Consider the following 18,428-nt stretch of genomic DNA (forward strand, 5'->3'; position numbering starts at 1 on the left):
TGTCTCCTTGACTGTTTATTCCAGCTTGGATTTTGCTTCTGCTGTACTTGTGCCTTATTTTCCATGCTGCTGTGGGTGTCAGCAGGGATCCTGGGGATGTAACACAGGGATGCCCCACGTGTTGGGAGTCACTGATCTAATAGAGACAAGGGCAGATCTTGACTTAAAGCTGGGATAAGCTGGTTTCAGCCTGGATATTTCTCAGGCATCTCTACCCCAGTAGATACCTATTGGTATCCTTATATGTTCTACCCAACTACCAGCAAGGGTGTGAGGAAGAACATCAAGGCACTGGTGCCATGGAGAGGTGTCTGATGTGATGAAGACACGTTTAATCTCTCATCTCACCTGATCTCTCTTTAAAGACCACAATACATTATGTGAGCATTTGTGCCAGCCGCAATGAGGCCAATTATTGCCCTCTTTGTAGCATATAGTTCCTGGGCCTGAGCATGGAATATTTACTGAAAAGATTAGTCCTGTAAGTAATTAGTCTTGCTGGAAAAGAGTTTCAGTGGCACCAGATAATACTCTAATTCCTTGTATCCAAAATAATTTAATCTCTTCTAAATGAAATCCATTTTTCTAAAGAAAAAATGACTTCCACAGTATTATTCCAAACCTGGCTGTGGAGAGATTCAGCTTTAGATGAAGCAGTAATGATTTCACCTAACTTTGTCTTTCAGTTCCTAAGCTACTAGAATTAATTGAGCATGTAATTAAGGAAGGGTTTTCTTACCAATATGATCATGCCTATAATTAAAATCTCACACAAATGTGTATGTGGAAGAAGAATAGGGCAGGGCAGAGCAGGGGAGAGACCGAAGTGTCTGACAGGTTTACATCAAAGGACCTGAGCTCCTGCAGCTCTAAGCCAGAGGGAGGGGAGGAAGGGAAGACAGGACTGGCTGATAACTGACTTGATATATTGTTTTTGACCTCCTGTCTTCAAAGCCCTGAGTGGTTTAAGTGCTGTCTACGCAGGAGATTGCTTCTACCTTTCATGTTACTTCAGCAGAGTCAAGCTTTGCAAGTGTTTGTGGTACCAAGCCCAGGATGAGCAGAAGAGAGATGATATCTGCCAGTTTTCAGAGAGGGTGGAAACGGTTTGGCTGCTGCTTTGGGCTGTGCCTAATCCATGTTGTAGCCCAGGGGACCCCATGGCATGTCACAAGAGCCACTGCTTTCCGCTGGGTATTGCTGCATGGGAGACACATGGAAAAGATTTTGTAAAAGATGGAGCGGTGCTTTTTTATTATCGTTATTTATATTGCCTTTAATATTAAATCAGCCTTTAATAGAGGTGTTCAGCAGGTGGTATGTGACCCAAGTCAATGGCTGTGCCTGGGGAAAGCTGCATTTTGAGAGGTTTTGCTGCAACACAACACCTCTACAAAAGCTGAACTCCTGCACAGAAGGGACAAGGGCTTTGCCTAAAAATACCAAATGGGGACCTGGAACTTGAAGAGAAGAAGGGATTGACTCCCTTAGGTGGTCTGCCACGTGCTGTGATACCCTGTGACTGTGTTAGGGAGGGGAATATTCCTCTCTCATAGTATAACCAAGTGAAGGACCAAGGAACCAAGGAAAACCACAGGTGAGGATGGGTGTTGCATGAAAGAGGGCATGTTGAGCAGAAAAACTGCCCTCTTGTTTGTTGGATACCTGCTGCGCTCAGGGAAACAAGACTTTGTATGTTTATTGACATTATTATATGTTTATAAATTACATCAAAAGGACACCTGTATCTGTCCTCAGGTCTCCTCTGAACTGGAACAACCTGTAGGGCCTCAGATTTTTGGCTTGCTGGTTGAATCCCAAATGGGGTCAGACTTTTTGTCTCATAGATTTGGTGGGGTTTATATTGCAGTGTAGATAAAAGAGGAATGGAGGGAAAGTTAAAGTACATAAAGTGTGCATTGTCAGGAAGAAAGCCCATGTGCTCAACTGTATGCATATTTTTACATTCATCTCAAACCGATAAAATATTATAAGGAATAGCTGATCACTACTGAAGTGTGTGCTGAGGTGCTTAAAGCTATGCTGGTGTGCACTGGTCATGGATCAGACGGTTTGTATGTGAAATACGCAGCGTGCAAGTGCTTTATTGCATTCCATATAGTCCCAAACATTAAACACAGAGTCCTTACCAATAACTGCCTTCAGAATGACCCAATAGATCAGACAGCTGTGCAGGAGAGCTGTTTTCCTCCATAGATAACTACTATGCTGGCATTTTGGGACAATCATCATTTTTGTTTCATAATCATACTCGCAACTTTCCCATTTTTCAGCTTTCCTATGTTTACAGCAGTTAAGACTTTATGACTTTCCCCAGTGGATACAACCTGTGATTCACAGCTATCAGCGGACAGCTCTGTCTGAGTACTGCTTTTGAAAGGATGGCCAATTGCCTCCCCAACAGCTGCCTATTAAGCAAACTGCTCAATGAAATGACTAGGAAGATCGTGTTCACCAGTGCATTTTCTTTGCACTTATTAAAAACCCCTGAAGCCTGTAATGCACACACCAACCTAGCGAGCGTTATACTCATAATGCCTTGTCCTAATGCATTTTAGAACTCACTATTGTTATCATTATTTATTATTATGCTATTATTTATATGTTGCTATTATTAATTTCAATTTGGTATCGTTGTGGTCTTTACATAGCCCCCAGTACGCTTTTCTGTGAGGTCTCTTGGGACCCAAGAGAAGATCCTTGTGCACTTTCAGGCAACTCCAGCTGCAGGAAGGTTCTGGGGACTTGAGATGTTCCTGGGAACCTCTGCTGCAGCCTGGGCTTTGCAGAGGCTGAGTAAGACATGGAGAATAGAGGCCAGGGTGCAGACTGGCTTGAGCTAGGACATGGTGTCTGGACAGTCGGAGATGAGTGGCACTTCAGAGAAGTTCCTATTTCCATCCCCTGAAAGGACATAGTGGTATTTGATACTTAATATGAGAGCTTTGGTCATCAATGTATGCTGAGATCACTCCAGGCTCCAATACAACAGGGTGTTAAGCCTGTTTGCATCTCCCAGTGATGTGGGTCCTTATGTTCAGCTGGTGATGGCAGAAGGGGGATCCCAACCAGATGACCATACCGTCTGTGAAAGGCAAAGCAATCCTAGCACTATGGCCATCCTGGTCCATCTCAAGGGCTGTCATCATGGGAGTGCTCAGCAAGAGCTGAACCAGCTTAATGAGGTGTGCACCCAAGGGTGCCTTGTGCTATGATGGTGTAGTCTGGACTCAGCTGTGCTGCTGAGGATGCTGAGAAAGGACAGCATCACCTGGCCATTGAATCACGGGTAAGATACTAGAATCTGCACTGCAATCCTTGCTCCTTAAAAAACAGCGGCAGAATGCCCTCATTTCCTCTCAAACTTCAGAAGGGAACTTTTGGGGACAGGGATTGTCTTGTCATCATATGTTCGGTAATCATGTGGATCTCTGTGCTGGACTTTAACCTCCTGGTGCTACCACAATGCAATTCTCATTAACGGCACAGTGTCCAGCTCCTGCCCAGAATGATATGGAAGGATAGAAGGTTGCTTTCCCCCTGTACAATAAACAACCACCCCTGCTACAACCGTGTGTGAGGGCAGGGCCCGGTCAGGCATGGTGTCTCACTGCACTGATACAAAACACAGCCAGGGAGGAAAAATAACCTTTCAGTGTTATGTTCAGTGATATATTGCTTTTAAATCTGAATGGGTTTTGGAAATGTTATGGAACAGAAAGGGCTCTGCTTTTCCAGAGGCATAACGTTATGGTAGAGTTTTTCCAAAACCAAACTCCACGCTGAGTTATGCCCCTGTATCGTCTCTCACAGGTATTTATAAAACTATGATTAACATTAGCAGACACAAGACTTCATTTTTTCTTGAATAGCCTTTCTTTTTAACGGTCTACAAGCTCAGAGAATTATATATGGCCTCATTAACCTCTGTGTCAAACTGCTAATAAGGCAGGGGACGAGGTTCCCCCTCAGCTGCTTGGCAGACGGTGCTAGTGCCCCGTGGAAGGGCTGTCAAAGGAGCACTGGCACTTCCCACACCTCAATATGGACTTCAAGTGGCCGTGTCAGCTCATGAGTGATTGCACAGGAACCTGAAGGGTTTTGGTGCTCACTGTCTGCGTGAAGTTACTCCAGCTGAGAGGTCTGAGTCACCAAAATGACTTTGGAAATCCCAGTATCTGAGTGTCATTACCACCTGTATATGTCTATCTCAATGGGATATTCAAAATGGGAATTAAAGACACAGTAGTATTGAAACAGGGACTGAGGTTCCAGAGGAGGAATGTGCATGCTTCTTGGAGGACAGGTGCCCCCTTTTGCCATTTGGTCTTTTGCCCTGATTAAAAAAACCAGCATTTTCACAATATGTACAAAGGACTTTGCATCTCGCCCTATACAAGAGTACTGTAAGGTGTTAAGGATTTTAAGATGTGTAGTTCTCCATACAGTGCAGGATCCTAACTTCAACTTCTACAGGACAGCTTGTGAGCTATAAGTTGAGAATCTGTTCAAATGTTTTTCTAGATGTACCTTCACACTATGATAAAAAGATGGCATATGTAAACCTCTTTTCAGTTACAATCCAAGGGGGTTAAGGACCACAGCAAACCCATCCATAGGTGTAATGCAGACTCCAGACTTCCCTTTCTCTGGGGTAATTTTCCCTTCTGATTTCCTCCGCTGGCAACCTCAAAGGCCAGCTGCCACAACCCTCTGCTCTTTAAGATTCACAGGAGATGTGGTATCTCCCAAAGTTTCCCAGCTTTGAGCTGTTGTGAACTTCTCTAAGTAAGGCACAAAGACAACTTAACCACTCTTTTTGAGAGACCTAGTGGTCAAAAACTAAACTGCTTTGAAAGCAGAGCCAACAGAGTTTAACGAGTAAACAATAACACCATGGGAGTGTGCTAATCCCCAAAATCTATAATAAACAGATAAAGTTAATAAGATTCCGTAAGAGAGAACAGCCCCATTAACGTTTTAAGAGCACTATCTAAACATTGCACACATTATTTACCGAGTTCCCAAGCTGAACTCTCTGTACACAGGAACACTCCAAATTCATTATCTTTGGATGCAAAGCTTAGTAAATTCAACGGTAATTAATCTCCATTTACCCTCTGTGTGTGTTTCTGAACAGACGAAAAGTTCATTGAAAAAGTTCTTTCAGCCAGTCTGAAAGAAAAGCAGTGCTTTGATAAACAAAAAAGCACCAAACACGGGCCTCTCAAAGGGAAAGAGAGCAGCTAGCCAGTTTCTGTGTGGTTCAAGCCAGGTGCTCATTGCAAATTCAGTAGCATGCACTGGCAAGTGTCAGCGGCAGAGGAACTGAAATGACTGAAATTCTTATGCCAGTGTAATTTGCTGAAGGCGATGAACTGAGGGTTACGGCAAATTGTGCATGTGTTGAGGATTATAAAACAAATTAAAATGGAGGCTAACAAAAGGAGTGCAATATTTATGCATTTCTTCATGATTTTCACTCCGTGGTACTCAATCAACTTCACAGGCTCTTAAGGTGGCATGGGGACATTGCTATTGTGTACATTCATTTGCTCTTAAAAAGAGGGCTCAGATGTACTAGGCTACAGAATGCAACTGATTCTGGTAATATTTATCAGTATCACCGTTAACCCACCAAATATTTACAACCCACAATTACTTCTTGTCATGTGATGTTTAATCAACTCCAAAAATGCAGGGAGTTTTCTGTTCAATGCATTCCACTTAACTGCTTCAATTTTGATATGCCAGCCCATTTTACCATGTGTTCCTCCACTTTCCCTTAAATTCCTGCATTTGTGCATCCCAGTTATACAAAAGTAGAGATGCATTAATCACCCATGACTTTCTGCAGTAGAGTCCATTACATGGTGTAATGCACTTAATGTTTGATACCTAATTTACTTCAACTTTCTAAGTTATTAAGCATCCCACTCTATGATCACCCAGCACGGACCAGTAACCAAATAGGCTATCACTTTGTGGAATGGGAAACAGGTCCCCTAAGAAATGTGTTTTTAGTTGTGTCTTCCCAGCCCTCTGCTGGCAAGACCTGCCATGGAGCTGGATGGAGAGGTGAGCACAAGTGCCCGTGTCTCTGCCCTGCATGGGCATGTACCCATGTCCAGCCCTTCTGCACCATAAATTGGGGGTTTGAAGTCAAGATGTGCCCACTTGTCCCTCTGCCAGTGCTGATGTGGGGTGGAAACCTCTACAAGCAAAGGGTACCAAAGAGCTGACAGCAATTGTATTTTCAGTTGCAACCACGAGATTCATCCAAGCCCATCTGCAGGGATTTGCACCTTCTTTTAATTACAGAGACCTTTGCATGTTTGGCTGTGAGAGGCAGAGGCACGTTGTCCTCACCCTTTGGTGAGAGACTGCCAGAGGTGCCCGCAAGAGTCAGCCCTTACTCCTAACCATGGAAACAAAGCAAACTGGGTGGTTTTTCATTTTCTGCCTACATTTAAGCAGACTCGATACCACTGTCTGGGACACTGAAGATAAAACTGAGTGTTTATTTGCATTTCACTGTAACATGGAGATGTTTTCACACAGGTTAAAGTCTTGGAGCTCACAGATGCTCCAGGCTCACCCCAGGCAGTGCTGCCAGAGATGACCAGGAGCCCACCATCCTTCATCTCACCATACAAACCAAAGGACAAAAAAACTTCCAACTAGCCTCCAACAGTTGCAGCCTAAGTGTAAAACAAGTGACAACAGATGGGATCAGACAGACGGGGGAGTAGAGGGGGAAAAATGAGGTAATATTAGGGAGTGTGACAGGCAGGGGTCTCGGCACATCGGCAGCCTCGCTGTTGTCAAGTGGTTTTTTTGTAGGAATCAGATATTAAGGTTGTATGTGGAGAATTATAGATTTTACACTTGATTTTCTGGCAAGGAAACAGGGAGCTGCTGCCAGCTACAAGGCATCTTGGAAATGAGATTAGTTTTCGAATCTATTCAAGTGATCTTCTCATTGTTATTTCTTTGTAAGGACCAAATCCTGACCTTTATTATACAAAGTCTATTTGAATATCTCCATCAACTGCCATGGAGCTACTCCAGATTAACAGAAACGTAACACCAACGTCAGGACCTGGGTCAGAAGAAGCATGTCAGTTTTACATCATTGCAATCAATGGTTTAAAGTCACATGGCTCTGGCTTGAGAAGATTTTCCCATACACAAAGCAGGTCAGAATCTCCTCCATTCTCTGGTATTAGAACAGGTTGGGATCCAAAGGATCATGTCTATACAAGCAGATTCTTCTATAGCATCAATAAATAATGCAATAGTGGTAATAGTCCCACTTTATGAACGGCGTTATTAGGATTTACATTCCATACGAAGCAAGTCAGACGAACAAACATAATACCAAGTCCCGGTCCACTTCCCTTACTCTGTCATTTCTATAGCTGCCCGCGTGCTGCAGGTGCTGATAGTACACACATCTGACTGTAATCCACGCGTCAGCCTGATAGCACACCAGTTCTGGGAGAGACTGCCTCCAGCAATCCTTTCAAGCCTGGTTAAAGGAGCAGAATGGAATCATCAACTAAAATGTTGAAAGTTACGTGTTCTAATAATGGAAATGAGATCTATTGGGCAGTCTTTCTGTTTCCTATTCTCTGATTAAAAAAAAAAGAGAGAGAAATGCCTTACAAAGACTAACACTAATGTATGTATTCCTCAGTAATGAGAGGTATGAATGGCTGGGTCTATAACCCCTTATAAATCTTTCATTCTATAAACTGCCCGTTAGCATTATTCTTGGTAATGGAGATCTATATGAAGTTGGTAGGTCCTTTTTTTAATCCCCAACTTACTGGGCAAGACAAAAAAGAGCTGAATTAAAGTGAAAAAAAATTACTCCCCTGGAGAACTACAGTACAGCCACTTGCTGACAAATTATTACTATTTAAATCACTTTTCTAGCTTTTAATATTGAAAATACTTTCAATCATTGAAGAGCCTTTAATTTAGGATAGTGGACGGCAAGCATGTAATCGAGGAGACCAGACTAGCTGATCTGCCTCAGCACAAGGACTGAACCAGATGATTTCTCAGAATTTTTCCTAGTCTGGCATTTATATGAAATGACTCTGGTCTGACTACACCTTCCAAACTGCATTTAAGACATATTAAGACACCCTGTTGCCAGCAAGAATTGTCATTGAATTCCAGTTCTCCCAGTCCTGAGATACAATAGCATAGGGCTGGATTGCATGTGGGGATGGACTGAAATCAGAAAGATTTACCCAAGGCAGTTATCACATGGGATGGAGGCAGTGGCTAAATAAATAAAATACAATCAGGATTCAGTCTATCCCCCAGGACGACACAGAAATAATAGCACGGAAGGAGATTTTACAAACCAAAACATCAATGTATTTGTCTCTGGCTTTTCCCTGCTGGAATTCAAGTTGCTTTAATACCGAGGATTAATGGCAAACCTTTAAAGAGACTTGGGAGCACCAGAAGGCAGCAGACAAGTGCAGCAATTCCTTAGGTCTGCACACTCACTTTTGTTTTTACAGCTTTGGGTCCACACCAAGAGGTCTCCCACCCTGGCTGGGTATTTAGACACAAAATCACCCTCTTTGCTTGTCCAGCATCCGTTGCTGCTGAATACCCCATACTGGGGTAGCCCACTGGCAGCATCCCTCCCCACGCCGCAGGTACACTTTCCCGTACAGCTCCCTGGGGAGCATGCACAGACACACAGACACAATGAAAGCCTCTGACTGGAAATTCAAACAAAAATATGGCTGTCTACTCCAAAAGGCAAACTCATTTACAAAGGTCATCTCTGTTGAGGAAGAGTGATGGGTTACTCCCCTCTTGGAGGCTACTGCTGTCGCTCCTCCACCGAGTTACATTCATGAGAGTAGTTTTGAAAAAGAAGAGAGAAAAAAGAGAGAGAAAAGAAAAGAGACAAAAGCTCGGCAAGCCCCCTATTCACAGAGCTAGCCCCGCACCTCCCCTTCCCTTCCTCGGGTGAAAACAGAATCAAATGACATTAACATCTTCCCCTACCTTCGTTCTCATCGGAGACAGAAGCCCTTCCATTTTGGTCCAATCTGCATGCCGATCCTCGTGCCCCAACTTAGTCTCTCATCCCTGTCTCAAGCATCCCACACGAACAAGAGCATGTCAGGGATCGCCAGCGACACCCTCACGGAAGCTCGGCCAGCCGCCAACCTGCCAACTTGCAATCCTCAGTTGCGTGGAGCACCGTTCCTGGAGGGAGAGACCTTCCTCCCTCTCCCTCCTCTCTCTCTCTCTCTGCATAATCTGCCTGCAGCTATGTTTGTACCATCGCGGCTGACAAACGATCCCTGCCTTACGTAATGCATTCAGCACAGGACAAGCGATCCCAGCCCAGCTGCGGGGATCCGGTCGGTGGCAGCGATAGGAAGGTGTGGGACTTTGCCCTGCCTATTGTGCCGCTGGGTTTAATCTAGTAACATCCCCCCGTGCGGGGCTTGCGCTTGCCAGCTCTCTGTGCTAGCTAAGAAAGCACTGAGAAAACTTCGTCATCGTGGAAAGATTGCGGATTCCCTGGGATTGACTTAAAGGGGGGTAATCCTGATCCCGAGCTTTGGTTTTCCCCTCTCGGGAAACACCAACAGTTGGAGCATTTTCTGCTGGGCGCGTTCGCTGTCAGCGAGTGACCGAACCCACGCTGAAAGGGAGTTCCTGTCAATTGTCAGCCAGGAATTGAGGGAGAGAAAGGAAGAAAAGAGAGCGAAACAAAAGGAATATAGTCCTGCAAAGTTGGTCAGCAAAAGATACTTGCTGAATGTGTTTCTATTAGCATTTTAATTCAGATCAGAAAATGCCTTGGTGGAAAATTCCCTAATTGCTCCCATTTTCCTCATTTTGGTTTTCCATCAAAGTGATGCTGATGCTGAATCTCTTTGAGAGAAAAATCCAACAGGAAAATGGGCTTCAGACCTGCAAACACACCAGCGTTTGGTCCATAGGGTCACAGCAGATCAGTCCAAACTAAAACCCCTCTGAAATACCATCCAGTGAGCACCAGCTGCCCATCACTGCTCCAGAGGTCGCCAGCTCCTCTTGGGGCCACCCCATTTCTATTAAGAAACAGACACAAATAAGGCTCCCTTTCCCCTGCCCAGGGGATAACCTTCCACATACCAGTACCCGAATGCTGTCCAAAGATCAAATTAAAAATCCTGTTACACTACCAGAACCTGATTTGCAGTGTCAGAAAATCGCTGTCAAGCTGGTTGGAGCATACCACAGGTGGAAATTTCTGACGCCCTTTAACATCAGCTCTTCTTTGAGGCCCCAAAGCTACACACTCAGGGAGAGTCACTGTCTGAATAAGGCGCTGAGCTGGGATCTGGTTAAACTGCCGACATTGCCACGTGTTCCCTGGGTGACCACTGGGATTCACCTCATTTAGCTTTCACCAGCTAAAACTCTGCCCTCTGGTCTGAGACACCCACTAAAACTCCCACAAAGCCAATGAGAGAGATAGGCTTCTTCCCCAAGTGATTCACTCCAATGCCCAAAGCCAAAGAGAATCCTGTCCTCAGGTCCTCTGTGGCTCCTCACTCCTCCGTGCTGTGGTTTTATGCTTTGGCTGCTCAGGCCAGGAACCATCTCTGACCATGTACATCTTTTATGCTCCTGGATAGCTACACTGAGATGGATAGGGTGAGAGGTATATGTTCATGGTGGTGTATGAGGATACATGGTGCAAAGCCTGGGATGAACCCAGAGATAGACATGACTCCTGCTCTGGCAAGCCTCAGCAAGTGACACAGATTAGGGTGTTCGACCCCACACATCCTTTTTCCTCTCTGTCTCTCCTGATCTTTCAACCCCGTAGATCATGCAGTTTAACAGCATTTTTCTTTTTATTCATTATGGGGTGAATGCAGGGAAGGGAGGTGCCCCCTACAGTGTTTAATATTAATTTCAAGGATAATTAACTGTTCTCAGCCAAACTCAGGCCCTTATTAAATGTGAACAAATCTGATCATATCATATTGAAGGCAGAGATAGGTTTTCTGGAGCTAAAAGGGCACTGCACAATGCTGGCAGGCTCATCTATTTCTTCCTGGATGTATAGAAATATGCTTTGCTGTTGATATTTACAAGATTTTAATAAGACTTTGAATAAATGGCATCAGGAATTCCAGGCTCCAGTAAAACATGACCGTTGTGATTTTTCTGCTCTACAACATCATGTCAGACTCCGACATGAGGTTTACATGTCTGTGCATCTGCAAAACATGGTCTTCTCCAAATCACTTGGGGAATTTGGCTGAAGACATGAGCATTTGGGAGTTTTATAGATCTCAGACCATGTGGTCAAGCTCTGATGCAATATGATAATGTGGATAGCACACTCAAGGTAGCATATGAAAACCCAGTTCTCTTTTAAATCTCGGTTCTGCTTTGAACTAGGATAAAGCACAGTGCCTCATGAGGTTTCCTGTGTTATCTCTGTTTACAAGTGAAAAAAATAAGGTAGTTTTCCTAAAGGCCAAAAGAGTAATTCAGTCTGGGACCAGAAAAGCAAGCTGAGGCCTTTCTGGTTCAGCAGCACTCAAAGCTTCTCTGATCTGAACGGATTGGGGAATTGTGCTGATACTGCATGAGTCAGAGCAGAGCCCAGCTCAGCAGGATGAGCAGGAACAGGAAAGAGGATGGTGCTGTTTGAGCAGCACCATGGCTGTGAACTGGCAGCAAGCCTGCGCATCTGAGGAGCATAGGCTGTGACCCCCAGCTGCATCCTGGAGGATGCTCTGGGCCCCTGGGTCTGTTAGGAGCCTCCACATAACATTACTGTGAGCCATAGCTGAAGTGGTGTGTGACAGCGAGGTCTGTCCACATCTGCCTTCACCAGTGGGGCAGGAAACTCAACTGGCTTTGCCTGGGCAGATGTCAGTGCGGTTGAAAGTGTTGAAGCTGACAATGTCCAGCAAATGTGAGGGATGGAGTAGCAGTGGATGGATGGGGATTGCACTTCATACATCATCCTCCTCTCAATCTCCAGGCACCAGGTAGGACTTGAGCTCTATTAGTATCTAGGCATATACTCTGCTTTAGCCTGTGCAGCCACCAACCTGTCCTCCGTGTGCTATGGGAGCAGGATGATCACCTTTTGCATGCATCCAGCCTGTTTGTAAACCCCTTTCACACCAGAGCAATAATTTTACAACTGTGGGGCCAGAGAAGTTTATTCTCAGTTCAAAATGAAAGTTTAAGTTGCTGTAGCCAGGAGAGCAGTGCCACGATAGTGCGTGCCATGGTCTGACACATCGCTCCTCCCCTAGGCTGCAACTCATGGCAATGCCCAAGTTACCACAGACTTGTTCAACAGCCTCCACTCCTGCGATTCTTAGATCAAAGGCACTACAGAGGCAAAAGGAGCATGTGAACACTTGCTTTATCATTCTCTCTCTGGGGAGGGGAGCAGCATTTGACTCAGAGCTTGGTCAGCTACACCCAGCATATCTCAAGTTCTTTATCTGGAGAAGAGAGGACCCGCTTGTCTGTTACTCACAGATCTTGCAGAGATTCATCCGGCCATGGATTCAACCCACCTCATCTTAGAAGTGTTTAGGATGGAAATATAATTACTCTTGGCTCCTTAACTAATCATGGGAGTGAGATAGATACCTTGAAACCCCTTGTACTGTCATAAGCTAAATATCTGCTGGAATCTAGATAGGGGACCAAGGTAGATGTCTTTATGGAGCCAAGTAGATCCTACCTAGATTCAGTCTTAAAGCTGAATCTCTTTTCTAGGCTCTGCTGACTGCATTGACAGTCTTCCATGGACCAGAATGAGAACAGAGATATCTGCTGACATTTAGCCAAGCAGATGTAAATGGCTGAATTTAGGTGACTGACTCTGGAGCTGGATCCAGTAGTGGGGAAGATGGCCAAAAAAACCCCCTTACATTCACTGTTATGCTATTGGCTGAGTGCCATAGAAACAGCCAAACAATATGATATGTATTTGAACCCTCAGTTTTCCTGTAGTTCGCTCAATGTGAGTGCATCCAAGCTGATATAAAACTTCCGTAAATCGAAACCCTTCCTAACCTTTGGGGTGGGGATGAAAGAGCCAAGTTGTGCCACCTGTACCAGTCCTGGAAAGTGGAGGAAGTCTGGATTTGGACTCCATCTCCATTGCTCTCTGTCGCAAAGGCCTGCCATCACCTCCTGCCTGCCCACCCCAGAGCTGCCAGTGGCCAGGACAATGGGATGGGCTCTGCTGCAGCCTGGTTGTATCCTGCATGCATGCGCTGGCCAACCTCACAACTGGTCATCTCATCCAGCAAACAAAAGGTAGCATCACAGTGTTGCCATGGCGACATCCTGCCATCCGGATGGCTAAGGCATCATATAAAGGAGGGGGAAACATCCCAGTCACACACAGGGGCTGGCTGAAACGTATCTTATATTTAGAACAGGCGGCGCGGGGAATACTAATGAATATTTAACACCCGGAGTGCCTCTCGTGCTTGCTTTCTTATTTTTGTTGCATACTTCCCATAAGCACAACATTACCTCCAAATAGTATGAATAATATTGCTGTTGTGTTTCTCTTGTTACCGCTCCTCCACGTTTCCCCTTGCTTTTCATTTCTCTTCTGTAAATGAAAGTGTGCACCAGCACACAGCCCTCACAAAAGTAGCCTTTGCAAATCAGGACTGATGCCTACAGCAGGTCAGGGGGTTGAGGAGGGAACTGGGGTGTTTGTGTGTTCCAACTTCCCAGCCTGGCTCTGCTGAGTTTAGGTTGTGATTTTTACTACAAGTCTACTGACACGATAACAAAGGCAAAGTCTTCATGGGTTACCTAAAAATGGGCAAGATTTGCTTATGTCCTAAAAGAACCAGCCCCTTTTAGAGCCTTTGTTACTTATTATTATTATTTCTCATTAAGAATAGCTGCTTCCAACAATTAAATATCTGTGTTGTGGATAAAAATAAATAAACCTAACTTTGTTTCATTCATCCAGGAAAACCACACACCAGAAAAAGTCCTGAAATTACTTTTGTGGGTTGTGCTGATGGCTGGGTGAATCCTTTCAGGGATGGCACCACCTCTCCAGTCTTCTTTTCAGGTATAGATTAAGTTATATACAGGGTTAAAAAACGTGGTATTTCAGATCTCTTTCTGAAGTCACCTCTTGGCATATATAAAGCTTTGTTCTCAGAAAGGCCAGATTCTCAGCAATGATTTTGAGACTGAAATGTGCTCTTTTCACTGGACACTGGCAAGGCATTGGGGTCTTTTTTGAGCCTAGAAGCCCTGCAAAAGCTGCTGGGTTCCTGAAAGCTTATCTATGTGCTTCCTGCTTGGTACCACTCCAAGGCACCAAGGATACAGGCGCAATTCAGCTGGCGGCTTTGTCAGTGATGCAAGGGGAGGAACTGTGCTGTACTGGGTGTGCTGTTTTGGCAGCACGGAGAAACTGGAGCTGTGTTTATTTGTTGCTGGTGTAGGGTGTATTTACAAAATGGAGAAGGGTTTTCATCTCCAAGATTGCTGGTGCAGTCCTTCGCCCCATGGCTTCAGAAGGAGAGGGATTTGCCTCTGTGGAAGTAAACAAGGGGCAGACTCACGCTTTTTGCAAGCTGTTCTACTGATGCAGCATTTGCACGAGTAAGTGCTGTCAAAATCATTTGCCAACTTACCCTTATATGGCATCAGTTCTAGTGAGGGCTGGAAACACCAGTTAGTTTTCTGGAGTTCATCTTTAAGGCTCTGCTTTTTTGGGAACAGGTATGCTTTTTCCACAAAATCAAAGCAATACGATGAATATTTAAGTATCAATGTATTAATAAGATGATTGATTTAGCCTCCTTCCTGATTTAGAAGACAGACATAAAAAAGTCATGTCTGAAGATCATAGGTCTCTGTACAAGGCTGTGAGACTGACCTACAGCAAAGTCAGTTTAGCATCTTAACCTGCTTAGCACAGCCATCAGGGTCTGTCCATCTTCCCCCAACAACTGAAAGCCATTTATCTCTACAACACATCAATGATCTCAGCTGTTATTACCATGATTGCTGTTAAGTCAGTGTGGTAGTTTAGGAAGGAAAAGCTGTATGCACCCAGCCTATTTGCAAACCTCTCTTGACCATACAAATAAACCACCCCAGCGGAGGTGGGGACCGGTGTATTTGAAGAAGAGCTCATTCAGCTCAGCAGGGTCCTCAGGACCAGGCTCTATGACCTGGGCAAGGCTCTGACTGCCTTCTTTCTCCTCACCTCTGTCCCAGCTCATCAGGAAGATCTATAGATGCTTTGAGGATCTATAGATGAAAAATGGGAGCTGTAGATGAGGCTTACAGACTCAAAATAATAGCTGCTGTCCAGAGCCTCTGCCCCAGCAGAGAACACAGCCTCGGGCTGTCTTGGCTCTTAGTGGGTGCAGCCGCAAGGCTGAGCATCCTGTTTAGTCTTCTGACAAAATGTGTGCTGGAAATATAATGGGGCTTTCTTCCCTAAATATTAACTGGAGCTTTATTTTCCTTTCACTGTTAGGTATATTTGCCGTTCTGGATGTTAACAGTCATAACACATAGAAAACCTTTTACTACAGTATTAGGTCTATGTGTGCATTTTCAACAGTCAGATAGATGATTTATTCATCCACTTCAGTAACTAAACAGGGCACGATGTTCACTACAATGTAGAAAGCAACAAACACTGAGTGTATTTGGTTTGCAAGAATAAATCGACGGAACAGGGTAACAGAAGCTGTTCTTCCAATGCAAAGGACTCCTCTGCCATACCCATTAATATCTCTGTCAAATTAAACACTGTTTCCCAAAGCTACAACTCCGCTAAAGCATGGCCATTAAGCTCTCAGTTAGAAACCTGATTATAGCCACTTTATGCCTGTAAAAACACAACCTCTGATGGAAGGTGACTCCCAGATGCTCTGCAAATGCTCATAAATGCACTTGATGCTCTATAGACACATCTCTGTGTGTACTGGGGGAGGAGGCCCTGCTCTCACAGGGCAGACAAGAGAAAAATAGTGATTTCTCTGAAGAGTACTGTCATTACAACTGAGCAAATCCTGGATTGTGGACATTTTGGCCTGGGGAAGAGGCGTGAGGAGGGAATGAATAGCAATGCTTGGGATAAAGCAGAAATAGAATGCAGGGGTGGGGGGAAGAAAAGGGTTAACAAAGTACAAAAGAATAATAACAATAATAATAATCTGGGGTTGCCCAAAAGCAGTCCTGAAAAATACCATTTCATGCTGAGATTCTTTAAAGATTTGGTTAGTTTCAAAGCAAATTAGAACCACAAATGAAAAGCAAACAGTGACCATCTCTGCTCCAAAACATTCATGCAGTTTGAGGGTGAAAGCTCGGGGAGAATCTTAGAGCTACTCAGCTCTCAGAAGAAACATCTGCATGAAAAGATAAACCGCTGTATGCAGGAGGGTCACCTGGATGACAAAGTGTGAGGTAGGTCCTCCACGCCTCTTATTTGATGGAGGCAGGCTGCCTCACAGAACTTGACCAGATGCCTGAAAACAGGACTCAGGGAAACAAATGATAGCCTTTTTTCCTTCATAATTATCCTACGGTTTTTCATTTTATGTATATTTTTTGATCTTGGTTTGTTCAACCCCTAATGAATCCCACCCTCTTGCACCCATAAACTGTTTATAAACTCAGAGTCATGTCTATCTTTATTAGATTTACCTTCTGGCATAGAGGACGTACACCCTTTCAGCTCAACTGGGGCCCCTCTCACTTTCCCGGATAAAAGCTGTATTCAGCTGATGTTAGTAGCATGTTGTTGCCATATGCTGTAATGGATATTTGTAGCTACGCATAGGCACCTGCTTCAGCAGCTGCCTGTGAGCCCCTCCTTGGGTTACCATCCCCTGTGAGCTCCAAACCTCTCTTTGGCTGGCCAGCTATGGGTCACTTCATGTCCCAGCTGCGATGGTTTCTGAGCAAGTATTGGAAAGAAGATGAGAGCTAAGGCGACTCGGAGGTTGGAGGTCACCTCTTGCTTTCTTGATCATTTACTTTTCTGAGACCATTCAGCTCATTTAAACCTTTGGTCCTCTCAAACCCTTTCACTGCCTGGATTCAGCTCTCTCAGGCAGGGGCTCTAAGTGCCTGCAGAGGTGCCAGCCCCTTTTGGGTGCTCCTCTCACTACACAAACCACAATCACATAGATATTCTTCTAAGAATATTTCCAATCCTAGGTCTCCCTGTGGTCTCATTTCTCCGTCTTTACCAGCTAATGGGACATTTATTCATCTCCCAGAATGTCAATAAAGATGTAAAACAATGATGCTGGCACGGCATCCCCAGGAAGGCACAGGAGAGCTTCTACATATAATGAATACATATCACCAGCCTGTTTTCAGCCTAAGCAACAATCCCCACTTACATCAAAGCCTCATCTGAATTAATATTTGATGCTGGAATTCATGCTACTATTAGACACTGTTAAAATTCAGGGACCCCAATCTTTCTTCATCTGGAAACAACAACAAAACTCACTGAGCTGGGTCCATCTTCAGAAGTGGGATTCATCTCAGCTGACTTCAAATGTCTTTGGTGTGGCTGGCTCCAGCTCAGCTGCTTCATTACCATTTCTTTATAGCAAATGGAGTGAACTGGCACTTCTAAGGCTTAATTTCCTTGACCTGTATTAGGATAAGGTGACACGTGTCCTAGCTGCCTAACAGAATGCACTTTTTGTGTTTCCCATGCCACAGTTCTGGCAGAAATAAGAGTGACAAGACCTTGTTAAGGTTTGTCCTCATTATCCTAACACCGTAATTGCTCATCTGAGTTATCTTGCATGCAGTAAGAAAGGCAGTCATGTGCCGGTGGATCTGAGCTTCTAAAAATAATGGTAGCTGATCTACGATATGGGACAAAAGCCAGAAATTGTGGTTGGAGGAGAGAGGGTCAAATTGTACCAGTTGTCTGAAACATCCCTGTTGTATATGATATTTGCAAAGCAGTTCAGTAAGTTAATCAGCTAATTCAGGCTAAAGTCTTACCATCACCTTAAATTAATGACTGCTGGACACCCTATTTTTATGTGTGTTTCCTCACCTGCTCTTTATCTGGTACTACATTTGCAGTGTCACCACCACTTCTTCACTATCCATCCCTCTTTAATTTACTTCGCTTATTAAAACAATTTAAAAGGCAGCATCACTCTGGAAACACACAACTGAAGGTCTAAGGAAGGATTCCATTTAGTCAAAGAAAGAAATCTGTTGCAGCGGAGTTGTCTCCTATTGATTCAAAGGAGGCCAATGCTTGTCCTATAGTAGCCCTTACAGGAGTTACGCAGACATAACCTCATGTATATAGCCTGTGTCTCCCTCTAACTCATAACAGGTAAAAT

The 18,428-nt window shown here is 44.4% G+C and overlaps 1 protein-coding gene across 3 annotated transcripts in view; it reads right to left on the minus strand.

Annotated features, from left to right (window-relative positions):
* FRMD4A (FERM domain containing 4A) overlaps positions 1 to 18,428 on the minus strand; it is a 372,724-nt gene that overhangs the window by 276,746 nt on the left and 77,550 nt on the right. For 2 of the 3 annotated variants that reach the window (XM_030478614.1, XM_032919794.1), the window contains exon 1: positions 9,064 to 9,670. The exons of the other annotated variant lie outside the window; for it this stretch is intronic. In XM_030478614.1, the coding sequence (XP_030334474.1) occupies positions 9,064 to 9,096 (33 nt within the window). In that variant the 5' untranslated portion in view covers positions 9,097 to 9,670. Of the gene's footprint in view, positions 1 to 9,063; positions 9,671 to 18,428 lie in introns of those variants that run through there. 3 annotated transcript variants of the gene reach the window in all.

The sequence above is a fragment of the Strigops habroptila genome, chromosome 3, assembly GCF_004027225.2.
Source record: "Strigops habroptila isolate Jane chromosome 3, bStrHab1.2.pri, whole genome shotgun sequence".
Lineage (NCBI taxonomy): Eukaryota > Metazoa > Chordata > Aves > Psittaciformes > Psittacidae > Strigops > Strigops habroptila.